The sequence below is a fragment of the Apus apus genome, chromosome 2 (genome assembly GCF_020740795.1).
Source record: "Apus apus isolate bApuApu2 chromosome 2, bApuApu2.pri.cur, whole genome shotgun sequence".
Taxonomy (NCBI): Eukaryota; Metazoa; Chordata; class Aves; order Apodiformes; family Apodidae; genus Apus; species Apus apus.
This window is the reverse complement of record NC_067283.1, coordinates 118,971,281-118,984,214: the sequence shown is the minus strand read 5'-3', so window position 1 is coordinate 118,984,214 and position 12,934 is coordinate 118,971,281. Positions and strand designations below refer to the sequence as shown.

At 38.8% G+C, this 12,934-nt stretch overlaps 1 protein-coding gene across 5 annotated transcripts in view; it reads right to left on the bottom strand.

Annotated features, from left to right (window-relative positions):
- Positions 1 to 549: 549 nt before the first annotated feature.
- The window catches only part of CHD7 (chromodomain helicase DNA binding protein 7), a 132,553-nt gene continuing 120,168 nt past the window's right edge, over positions 550 to 12,934 (bottom strand). For 2 of the 5 annotated variants that reach the window (XM_051609744.1, XM_051609745.1), the window contains exons 25-38: positions 12,313 to 12,416; positions 10,900 to 11,029; positions 10,550 to 10,622; positions 10,279 to 10,333; positions 9,328 to 9,556; positions 8,982 to 9,190; positions 8,165 to 8,842; positions 7,591 to 7,751; positions 5,702 to 5,929; positions 5,065 to 5,508; positions 4,325 to 4,546; positions 3,754 to 3,894; positions 3,186 to 3,290; positions 550 to 2,463 (exon numbers count right to left, since the gene is read on the bottom strand). In XM_051609744.1, coding sequence (XP_051465704.1) covers positions 1,510 to 2,463; positions 3,186 to 3,290; positions 3,754 to 3,894; positions 4,325 to 4,546; positions 5,065 to 5,508; positions 5,702 to 5,929; positions 7,591 to 7,751; positions 8,165 to 8,842; positions 8,982 to 9,190; positions 9,328 to 9,556; positions 10,279 to 10,333; positions 10,550 to 10,622; positions 10,900 to 11,029; positions 12,313 to 12,416 — 3,733 coding nt within the window. In that variant the 3' untranslated portion in view covers positions 550 to 1,509. The remainder of the gene's footprint in view (positions 2,464 to 3,185; positions 3,291 to 3,753; positions 3,895 to 4,324; positions 4,547 to 5,064; positions 5,509 to 5,701; positions 5,930 to 7,590; positions 7,752 to 8,164; positions 8,843 to 8,981; positions 9,191 to 9,327; positions 9,557 to 10,278; positions 10,334 to 10,549; positions 10,623 to 10,899; positions 11,030 to 12,312; positions 12,417 to 12,934) is intronic. The other 3 variants (XM_051609748.1, XM_051609747.1, XM_051609746.1) reach the window with 3 other exon arrangements.

Here is a 12,934-nt window from a genome sequence, read left to right as displayed (position 1 = left end):
GGTACAAATCGGTAGCTCTCCAGAAGAGACACTGGTTTTTATGAAAAGTGGGTCAGTTTTAGTTTCATGTAGGTTGTCTGACACAGTGGTTTCTGGCATCACAAGCTCTGGTCTACAGGATACCACAGAGCCTTTGTATCCCTTGCTGTCACTACAGCATTGTGTTTTTCTACCCATTAACCAAGGATAAATGACCTAGATATTGTGCCTATTAAAGCCTCATTTTTCTTTTGCCCTTTTGTTCTTTAGTGTACCACATTATCACATGCTGAACACATTTTATAGTATTCTCAGTCTCTCATGTCCCTTTGAAGGAGTAAAGTAGGGTTTTTAGTGTGCATTTCTGCAGTTACTTAGAGTGGAAAATATGAAGGTAATTCAGGGTTTCTCTTCCTGCCTAGTCCCTTGAAGCCAATCAGTTCAGCATTTACAGCCACTAATCTATAAAGAATATAGCAGAAAAATGTTATTAAAAAAGCCACAATGCAAATACAGAAAGTGAACACCAGTTGTGATGTCCCTAAACACTACATTCTATAATTACATCTCTGCATATCATGGGTCACTTTTATTAAAAGCATCATTACTACAGTTGGCAGCAATTTACATCTTATCTTACATGATAGCAGTTTCCAAAGAAAAAAAAAATAAAAAGACATCACAACAAAGAAAAACAATACATTTACAAAGTCATGTCTGTAAACTTCAAGGCTAGTTTAGAGTTGAGGTAATGCTGTTTAGCTTTGTGGCTAAAAAGTAACAAAGTCCTTTAATTTAAAAAAGGTACCTGATTTTTTTTCTTTTTTTTGTTTATACCAGTGCATTACAAGATCACGAGACGATTAAACTGTAGCTTTATCCTGTAAGAACCTTCTCCGCGGGTTAATTTCCAAAAGGTACTCTTCACATTCAACAGCTGCCTTATTATTGCTGCGTCTCAAGACAGAGACATTCACACTATCATGAAGATTGTCAGAGAGAGAGTGTGTGTGTGGGGGTGTGTGCGCGCATGTGAGCGGGTGAACTCCCATACAGTCAAAATGAAGCGCGAGTACGATATGTATGGTAAATTTCATCTTGACCTTCACAGCAAAAAAAAAACCCAACAAATTAAAAAAAAATTAAAAAAAATTAAATATATAACTTCATCCTTCCTTTAAGCAGCACTTCCTTCTATTAGTGCCACTTGATTACAAACTGCTGCTTAATTCATAATACCAATGGTACCAAAAGAAAAAAAAAGCAGAGCATTATGTCAATTTCCTTAAAAAGACATGATCACCTCTCAAATTTCATCTCTCCTAGGGATAATAAATAATGCACTGCACAATACTTAATGACCAAGATACCTTTTGACACATCTGTATAACATGACTTGAACTTTTTTTTTTGCTACACTATGTTACAGAACAGCTTATAAAAACTAAGTATGGACATTAACTGTGAGTGTAAACAGTAGGACTACCACTTGTCAAAAGTTTAAAACACTTTAACTGTAACTGGTACTGGTTATTCATCATTTTCATTGTTTTCTATTTCTTCCCCCCCATCAAGTGAGTCTAATTCTTCACCCTGTGCTATTTCATCTTCTAAAACGGAGGAATCTGCAGTTTTATCAAGGCTCTCCTCTGCGTCACTGCCTTCGAGATTTTCTTCATCTTTAAAGGCAGTTCCTTCAGTTTTGTCAGTAGCCTTCTCTTCATTGGAGCCCACTGTGTTCTGAAGTCCTGCTAGTGCTGGGAAACCAGGCAGAGTCAATCCTCCCAGTCCTGGAGGTAGAAACATAGATGGATAGAAGAGGCCAGGAGCCATGGTAGACAGCAGGAAAGGATTGAAGGCCAGAGGGTTTGTGGGCAATCCAGTGTTGGTGGTGGTGGTAGTGGTGGCAGTGGCGGTAGTTGCCACAGTAGCAGCACTGACAGATCCATTTGCAGAGTCAGTAGCAGAAACAGTGTCTGTGCTTTTCTCAGAGTCTTTGTTCTCCTCTTCATTCTCATTTTTCTTCTCTTCAGCTTTTGAAGCACCATCCTCAGTCTCTCCTTGACCGGAAGCAGTAGTGGCATTTCCAGTAGTAGCCGTTATCGGGTTATTCAACAATCCACTTAGTCCAAACATATTGGGCAATCCTGCCATCCCTGGCAACATCAGAGGCAACATGGCAGCTGGATTTTTAGCATCCCCCCCAGCAGCCGCAGCTGTTGCTAGCCCTGGTGGGAAGCCCATGAGGCCTGCAAGCTGGAGGGACTGCAGGTTCTGTAGGTTCTGGAGGCTTGTGAGGTCCATCCCAGCAAACAGGCTGTTCATTAGTAGTGGGTTGATTCCCGAAGTTGATGCTACAGCAGCAGCTGCTGCAGCTGCTTTGGCAATTTCACTTTTTGGCCTTCTTCCTCTTCTGCTTGCTCCTTCCTCCCTCACAACAGGTCCAGTAAGAAGACGGTCAAACATGGACTCTGGAACAAAACCCTGAAAAGGGGAAGCGAAAACCCAAGCTTTATTCTCAGTTAGTTTTTACACCTTCCAGCAGTTAACTGATGACGATGGAAGAAACAGAAGGGACTTCAGCATACTCCAAAAGTGGTTTTCCCACCCTGGCAAATCCTGACTAGCTAGCTACTAAAGTGAATGGCAGCAGAGCACGTAAGAAAAACTGAAGAAAGCGAAGTCTCAGTTTTTGCACAGTTGAGTGCAGCAGTAAAACAAAAAATGCTGAAACTGTGGTTTCATTAAAAAAACACCCTGATATACTGCAGTTATGAGTTATACCTTTGTACTTCATAATGAATTTTAGTATAGCAGTATTTCACTGAACTGAGCATTTGAAAATAAAGGGTACAATTCCGAAAACTGTTATAAAAGACAGAAAACAAAATCCTTTGATGCTGCCTGCTAAACAAGATGATTAATTCTATTTCTGTTATATGACAAATATTTTCTTAATAGTTCCTAATATATGAATACCTATATTTATTAAGGATCATTACTTATAAGAAAAAAATAATGCAAAACCAATACTGAAGGCTGTCTTACTGCAGCTGATTTTTCAAGTGTACTTCAATCCCATCCCGCAGCAGCCTCTTATTACCACCCACACCCAAGCTGGGTAACTCCTATCCAGGCGCTGCAATTTCCTCAGCTCAAAACTAGCTATAATCAACAATGAAGCATGGAATGCGAGTTTAACTTACAGACTGTTTAACAATATCAGTCCAATCCGGAGCAACAGCAAATTCAGGATTTTCTTCCAGCCATCTTGGCAAGTCCTTCATTGGAGGGGCCATAGCTCCACCCATCTAATGAAAAAGACGAGGTTAATATTTTAAAATAAAACAACACAACAACCAAACAACTATTTATATGGACAATTTCTATCTCTGCACTTTCCTCTTTGAAGGACAGCAGTAAGGACTTTCAGTTCAGCCCGTGGAAACCAGCTAATGATACTGGAATTGAGAAGATCATGTTTAAAAAAAATATAGCTAAATTTTGCAGCTTAGGCAGGGCTAGTAATGACATTAGTATCTGATATAAGGAAAAAACACACTATATAATTCCAAAAAAGTAAAAGTTATTCACTCAAGAGATTAATATGAACGTATCAAAAGAGCAAAAAAGGAATTAGAAGAACTGGGTGGTACATTCCAGTAAGAGCAACTGCTGGTATCAACTTTTAAAAAGAAAGGTTGGAGTAGAAAACCTGCTTTCCACATGCAAAGACATTATTAAAGACTTCCACTGAACTAACTTAATTTTTACCTTCTTTCCATTTCGCTTATTTACAACAGGTACCCTTTCTTCTCCTGTCAAGGTGTTTATATCCAGTTTATTAGGGTTTCGACATCTGTGTCGCTTTTGTTTCGGCTTCTGAAATGGGGAAAACAGCACATCTGCACTCTTCTGGAAAGAAAACATATAGCTTTTTAGTTTTTCATTTTCTTGGGAAAAATCACCAATCACAGGACCCCTTCTCACAAAAATTTTAAAAAGGGGCCAATTACTTCACCCTCAGATTATCTCAGAAATATCTTTTTTCTTACCAGATGAAGAAATTCTGCAGTACTTGACACAAACACTGTTCTAACACATTGTTACATAAAAAAAAACAAACAAGCAAACATTAAGAAAGGGAAAGCAACCCATAGACCCTTGGGCCACTTGGGTGTTTAGATCCTATGGTAAGTGTGGCTAAAGAGAAAACCTCTACTGAGAACCAGAAGTTACAAAATCCAACGACAATGCCCAATGTGAGGAAATTAATTTTGATGTCAGTAAATCTAACTTATGTATTAACATAATTCAACAATGCTTTTAGACTCACGATACTTACTGGTACGTAACTTGGCATATCTACAGTGTAAGTAGGATGCAATTTAAGCCATTCAACTAAATCCTTGTTCTTAGGAGCATCCTCTCCCACCAGTCTGGTCCCATCCTCTAGATTGATTACAGGGATGCGAGTGTCTGGGTCCAGTTGACCAGGAGATGGAATGTTCCTTGCTGGTAGGGCTTCCATATCTTCTTCAAAAGCTTTGGTCACTTCTGCATCCTCCTGAAAACATTAACATTTGCATTAATTCTCACTTCAAAGGAACAGTTACCCGAGAGAAATAATTTCAGGGACTGAAACTAAATGCCTATGGGAATTTTGCATACACAAGCATTAATGGGTTTTCAATATCCATACTATGTAAAGCAATACCATTGCATTAAAGAAATTTAGCATCCTTGAACATTAAAGAACATACAGCTAAAGACAGAGCAGCTTTTGTGCATTTCCCTTTTTTACACAGTAAGACATGCTTAAGTCTCAAAATGTATGGGATTATAAATATATTATGTTTTGTAAAAATAAAAAGTCTTTTGGAAAATACAAGCTGCTTAACTCAGCTACTATTTGCTAGAGTAAAACCTGATGTGAACAACATTTCGTTTGGTTCAAAAGGAGTAACAGCTCTAAACACAAAGAAAAAGCTGGTACTATTAGGGAGAGTGTAACAACACTTCAAACTTACATTCAGAAAGTACTAGACAGAGAACAAATATGAAACAAAAAGGTTGCTTTCTTACTACAGTCAACGATGTCCGTTTGTTGCTCATAAATAACAGATCAAGCCCTTCTACATTTTTCCTCCTTCCTCTCCTCCTCTTCATGGGTGGTTCTCCATCTATTAAAGAGCCATTTAGTAGATGCCTTGTGGGTGTGCGCGAAAGACCTGCCTGCAGCAGCTCCATTTGAGTTTTAAAGGCATCGGACACGGGTGTGGAGACGTTAGGCAAGATAAACTTTGAAGTAACAGATGAAAAATTTGAGGTAGAACTCGTTGCTTCTCGTGAGGCCTTTGATAAATCTACAACCTTTTCTTGTCCATTTTCTGAGACCACCTGAGACTCACGTAACTGGGCAACCATTTCCATAAGATTTCTCCTCTTGGCAGCTCTCTCAGCCTCAATTTCAATCTTTCTCCGTCTCCTCCTCCTCTGACGTGGAACCGATAAATTGAGTGCATCTTCCTAATGAAAAAATGAGCATTTTGAAACATTAGCAAAACTATGCTGAATTTACAATGCAAGTTAAGACACAGAACTCTGAAAAAAAAGCCTTCACTTTGTTTTTGCTATTTAAAGAAATACTGTTTTTTTCCATTATGCAAAAGTAGCACATGCAAGAGAACATGTTTTATGTAAGAGAAAGATGCAGCCTTGCCTTTGATAACTGAGGAGAAGCAGTGATATCTTCAGTGCCACTGACACTGGCTTGACCAACCACGGAGAGCTCTGCAAAGCTCCTTTTTTGTAGAGGGCTGTCCACAGCTGCTGGAGTATACCCAGGTATGAGCCCCTGGAAGTCAAACATCTGGCGCCTATTTACTGGCCACTTCCCTTTCAGCACTGCTTCACAGATGTTGTCTAATCGGTTGATCATTACTCGGTCCTGCGTAAAGGAAAAGTAATGAACCTTCATTGCAAAAGTCACCTTTTCAACTCAGATGAGTGTAACAACACAGTTCAGCTTCCAAAGCTGAAGAAATACATTGAAAACCCACTCTTCTTGCAGCTCAGGATGAACTATCACCTTACAAGAAGTTAATACACAGACGATTTTGTAGAATAAAACATCACTAGAACTTAAAAGTTACATTTATATTGGGAGGGGAAAGAGGAAGGCAAGAGTTTTCTGTACAACAATGTAACTAACTGAGAAATGTAATAGAAACTCACTTATTTTACATTGCAAAACTTCAGTAGTTAGCAAAATCAACAGTTAGGAAGGGAAAACCTAAACATCTGCAATCAGAATCTTAAAGCTGCAGTTCTTGAGATCCAAGAGGCTGGATCTGCAATTCTGTCCTAGGAAGTGGATCCTCATTAGCGTCACTATTAATAAAGTTCAACATTATGAAACGGGCACCAACCTAGGGACATCTAATGAATGTCAATTTTCATTCCACGCCCATTATCACTTGAAATTTCACTGAAGCGTGTACACTTAAAACCTCTAATTATGTTTATTAGTCTACTTATGCTAAATCTATACAGATGAAGGATTTTTTTGTTTTATTTTTACCCTATGACTGGAATAAGATTTTCATCCATGTTTCCACAATACATGCTGAAAGCAAGGAAGATGAGTATAATTTGATATTTTTTTTACCATTTCAGTATTCAAGCACATTCTATGCTAGCCTGCCTGAAGCAGCAGAAACTTCAGAACTATGAGAAATACTGCTGGTTAGGGAATATGAGCATCAGTTAGCTTCCTGAACAGCAAAACTGTGCAAAAGCCACTAGCAAATCTGAGCAGCTGCAACAGACTGCTTGCTTTCCCCAGGAATAAGCCTATTAAGAGCAAGGTCCCCTCGCCCTGCCCCCCTCCCCCGTCCCAAACCAGATGGCCCTGTTATGGTGATTAGTAAGCTTAAGACTATTACTACTTTATTTCTCTCTCTATCCTTACTGCAAAGGAGAGTACTAAATTATGTATGGATTTAGTATGAGGTTACAGTTTCATATTCAAAAAAACATTTTATATTAGATAATTTTCTTCCTTGTTACCAAAACAAGATATAGCTTTATCCTATCTAAAACCGTTGCTGATGTTTGCAAGATACCTTAATACAATTACATCTGTCAACATTACATAATGGCTTAGATCATATAGGTCACCAATACTATTCTTTACAACCGCCTCACCCCAAAATAAAAAGATGATCTTATGATATCTCTATGAACACTGCAGATTGCTCTGCAAACAAATTCCATAATTCAAAATCTTAAGCTTGCTTCCATCAATAGAGATGCGAGAGGTGTGATTCTGCTGACACTTGGTTATGGAGCCTATGAGGAACTCATGTCTGTCAATAGTTTGTTGTTTTACTAAATAACACTATTTACAGTGAAGTAATTCCTTTAATTTCCTCTGCTAATTTGTATGAAATTGAAGAATAAAATGCTATTCAACAAATCATTCGCAGATAAAAAGTCCCTTGCTACTAGAATTGCAAATTCACATAAAGGTCACTGTTATTTTGCAAACACATTTCCCATATTTTATCTGTATTGAAGACAACACATGCCATTCTACCCCTAACCAACCTTAGGCCAGAACGAGAAGGCAAACGTTCTCTCATGAAGCAGCTGAACCACAGAGGGATCCCCATCTTCTATGTAGAACCCATCGCGTGTTTCATCCCTTGCAGTACTCATGGAGGCATTGCTTTCTTCATCAAAATTCTTACCCTGAGAAACTGCTCCTGCTGAGTAACAACCATGATCAGGCATTAACCACAAGTCCCCACCACCCAATATCAACCAAACTAGATAGGTTAAGACAACCAGACATGACACAACATTTCTAATTCTGAGGTTTTTTTCAAGTAGCTGCTACAGGGGAGCTTTAGTCTTCTGCATTTGGCACAAAGACCATGCTTAGTGGCTCAGTAAACCATCTTGGAAATCATCCCTTGTGGGGGGATACCCTGCTGATGCTGGATAGTTTTTATGAAAGCTTATCTAACTACCCGATATGCAGAAGGGCAAAGGAATTGCTACATGTAGCCCACCCTGAGCTCCATAATGGCTCTGTGTGTGCCACTTACCAGCTGGCACAAGTTACAACAGCTGTGGGGCTGATGCTAAGCACACAGAACTGATCTGACCAACATGTTACCTTCAGGTTGAGAGGATTCTTCTGATTTATCATCATCATCCAGTTTCTCCTCTTCGTCTTCTTCTGAGCCTTTCTCAGAAATAGATTTGGGCTCTACATCTGTACTCATTTCTATGTCTTTCAACTCACATTTAACAGAGCCAGGCTCAGCCTCAGCATCACAGTCCCGTTTAGTGTCCTTATCTGCAATATCTGTCTCCTCTTTGATATCTGACTTTTCTTTGGCTGCTGGATTTTCAGACACTTCAACTTTCAATTCCATTTGTTCTGTAGTCTTTTCTTCTTGTACTGGTGTGGATGGGACAACAGGTGGTGTCTGACTGCAGCCAGCACCCAGGGGGTTTACAGAAGAGACAGTATTTGCATTACCTGTCCCTCTGTTTTGAGCAAAGTTTTTGTGAGCCTCAAGAAAAGAGAGTTCAGGATCATTAAGAATGTGATAATCTGTCCTACTGACTCCATGTTTAGCAGCACCAATCAGCAGGTCTTTGTCATGTTTACCACACTCCCACCACTCTGGCAGGTCCAAGCTTGGCTGGCAAAGCTTTAGCCTCTCACCCAGCTGCGGGTGATGGAGAACCTGCTCACGGATTTTCCGCAAGAGTTCTATGCGATACAAAGTTCTAGAAGCGCGCTCTTCTGTGATCGGCTCGATCAGGGTGGAAAGATCAGGCGGTTCTGCAACAACACCAATTCGTACTTTTTTAACATCAATGAAATATATGCCCATTTTGAAATCATTAAGCCTGGGCACAAAGCTTCAACAGTCCCCCTGTCTCAGAAGTCATGTTGATTTCTACAGTCAGTTAAAACTTACCATCATCCGGTTTGACTGGCATTCGGCACACTCGTCTACACATATTCACAAAGCCATTAAAATACTTCTCCAAGCTTTCATCGGACTTTTTATCAAGTCTGGCAAACGCTCTGAATTGATTCCAGTCAAATTGATGTTTTACAGGATCAAAAATAATTCCAAAAGTAGATACCACACGATAGAAATCGGCTTCTTCTCTTCTTGTCCATCTAGTCAAGGAAGAAGCAAAAGAAGTGAGGCCACTGCCCCAAAACCCCCTTCATTCACTCTTTCAAAACACAAGTGCAGTGCTGGTGACACAGAAGCTCAAATAAGATTTAAAGAAATATATCACTAAGAAACTCACTTTTGTCGTTTTTCAGTTATGATAGCTTCCCTTTCTGCTTCTAGTGCCCTCACTTCTTCCCGAGGCCGACGTCTCCTGCGGTCAGTCTTCATTAGTGCCTCTTGCCTCATTTGTTGCCTTTTATAGCTGCGCTGATAGGCAGTAATGAGGCGACGCAGACGGGTAGTCAGGGTTGAAGTGTTGGGCCAGTAGAGTTGGCCTAACTCAGCATTGCTTTCACCGTGCTTGTCTAGAGAATAGAAAAGTATTTGTGTACTGCAAAACCACCACTAAGCATTTCAAAGTTTCTATGGCTAGAACTGGATTCCTGTCTTATCAGATAAGAATATATGCCTCATTAATACTGGTGCATAACAAATTAGAAACAGGATAACTACATTGGTTGAAGATAAAAAACAGAATCAAACCATCCAACTCTAAGAACTCAGAAATGCTTGTGAAGTGTTTAGAGATAACCATCAAGCATTATTATTCAATGTTATGAATGCAAACATATAATGAATACAGTAAGTATTTAAATTAAGGCAATGCATCTTTAAATATATTACTAAGAAGATAATTTTGCCTCTGAGTAAACACCTACATTTGTGACTTCCCACTTCATTATTCTTACGTAAACCTGGCAATTTTCCTGCATACTGAGGAACCAACATCCCTCTAACTTCCAAGATTATCTCAGCAAAAACATCAACGCCTGCATTTTGATACACCCGGTCTTTATCATCACAATTTTGTACTACGTAATTAGAAACCCAGAAAGCCATAATGTGGATTATTCAAAGACTGTAAATATTGTTTTGAATGATGCGAAACATGAAGAGATTTGGCAGTAAAGGGTTTACTGTGGTGATTTCCCCAAACACCACCTATACCCTCATGTGGTAATATAAATGTCCACTTTTCAGTAAATGGTCCATTTTTGCCTTTTGAATTTCTTTGCTGTAATCTTACTTGGGTGTATTTCTATGGATTCCTCTTTGTCTTCTGGAGGTGAGTTTGCAAATTCCTTGGGGAAAAGACAGAAGTTATTTTAGCTTTCAGTTTTGACCATATGTTATCATTTCAAGAGAAAAATATGCAATCTCAAACACAGCAGCACACAATCTTTGTAAGTTGTGTTTATACGGTAGCTATCAAACTTAAGAAATGTATATTTAGAGAAATATGGAGAATCAATAATAATTTTATGTATTTGAAAGCACAGGAAGTTGCAAGTTCTTACATCAATTTCATCCTTGAAAGGAGTTCTGGTTGGCTTATATTCCGGATCTTCGTCCTCTCTGTCAAAGTCACCACTATAAAATATTTAAAAGAAATATTTTCTAGCAATATCTTGGTCTTTGAGAGGGGGCTGATCTTCAGGACAAAAGCAAAAAAGCTACAAAAGCCATCAGTATGGTGTACCAAGTTACACATATTTCATGCTCAACTGTTTCAACAATTATATATACTTTTTACATCATATGATCACTTCAGATCCTCAGGCAAGATGCAAGCAAAATATGACATATGAACTTGTGCCAACATATACAATGCTGATAAAGTTTATTAATTTTCTCATGTCCTCCTTACCCATCACCACCATCTGCTAACATGTCTGTCCCTCTCTGTTCAGCAGCTATGGCCTTCGCATCAGGCATGCCAACCCGTTCCAGAAAGCACAGTGCTGGATCAGCTCTCATAGAATTGTACTTCTCATAACCTGCATGCAGAGCACGAGACACTTTTTATTTTTAAAGATATGAACAACTCTGAATACATGTATTTATTTTTAAATTAAAAAAAAGAAAAAAAAGCAGCTGTCACCATGCTGGAAACAACCACTTCATTCGTGTAATGAAATTTCTGCATCAACAAATAGTAGATATTGAAGGAAACATCACCTTATAAAGACATTAAATTGAAAATCAAAATCTCCTTTAAGTTTCCTATATGACTTTCACAGTGGTTCTCCACATTCAGTACTCCCGGATGGAAATGTGCAGATGCAAATGGAAACACACACACGCACACATTTGCTATAGATGCAGCCCTGCTGGAACCCTCAGTGTAGGCTGGAAAAATGCTGTATACATGGGTTATACGTAAGGCCAACGAACCTGTCTTATTAGGTTTAGGATGATGCATGTCAGTAAGATGACACTGTTCCCTCTATGGTTTTCAAACTGCTGTTTGCTTTTTTACTGCCCAAGTTGACTAGATGGAAAATGGCAGATCCCAACAGTGCACTGCAGGAAAATGATTTTTAGACTAGACTTGCCTCAGCTGAGCCCACAAAACAGAGCTGCTGTACATAGGCAGAACAGCACAATTCAATTAGGATTTGTACTACAACACACTGCTCCTAACTGCTGTAGAGCCTCAAGCCAAACTGTAATCATGAAAGGTTTTATAAGCCATCATTCTCCCCTTTAGTCAGGCTGGGCTGCTGAGAATACCTCTGCGACCTCCAGAGAATTGGGATTATAATCAGGAATCGCTCACTGTATATATCATGCCAGCTCTGCATCCCCAGCCTTTCAAAGTTAACAAGGCTGCATCCCACTCAAGGGAGCCGGGAGTTCTCAACACTGACATTTGTGAAATATTGCTTGGAACAAAGCCCAGGAGGCACTTGTACAGATTAATAGCAGAGGTTAAGCCCACCGTCCACTTTGACACTGGTTGGCAGAGTTAGCAAGCGAAGCAGTGCTGGAAGCAAAGTTTATGGAGATCTATCTTACTATTTGGCTATTATTTAAACAAATATGGTTTTGTTTTATTTACAGCCAAGAAAGTAATGTTTTCTTCTCAAATGTTCTGCAAACATTTAAAAACAGCATCTGATATTTACAGCTCATATTAGGTTTTTAATGCAGGCAAGAAAAAAAAGGGAGATACAAGCCAACAGTTCTTTGGAACAATACTTGTTAATATTATGACTGAACAGTCCTACACACAGAAAGCTTTACAACCAAATTTTGTTCAGAGTGAGACATCACTTACCGTGTTTAAATACTCCAATTAAAAGGGATTTATCTGCCTCCTTATCCCACCAGTCTGCAGGAACTTCGGCATGGAATGGCTCAGGTATCCATACATCTACTTCACTGTGAAGATAGCATTATATACTTCTAAAAGGGATTACTCAACAAAGATGTTTTTTAAAGAAAAAAAGTGGTTAATGTTCTGTAAATATGAACTGTGTGTGGGGGTACCCAATACAGAAACTGAAATACCTTAAAAAAATAGGATGGTTAAAAAAACCCCAAGCCAAACCAACAACAAAAAAAAAAAGCAGAAAAAAAAACCCACAAGAAAAATCCTGAACATTAGGCTATTTTGAGAGTGGAATGCTAATGATTAGCCAAATACAATTTACTTAGCTCTTATTATATTTTTAAAAAATTTTAAATTGAGACAAAATCATCCTTCAAAATTAGCAGAACTGCAAATCTACTTTTGTAATTTCCCACATCATTTCCTTCCCCAAAAAAATCACTCCCTGATCTTGATAAAATAAGGCTGCTTGAGAGCAGACATTTAAGAAACAAAGTGTGACAACCTTTAAAAGCTGCGTGATAGCACGTGTACTTTATAAAAACCAGCATCATAAGGCAAAAAATAA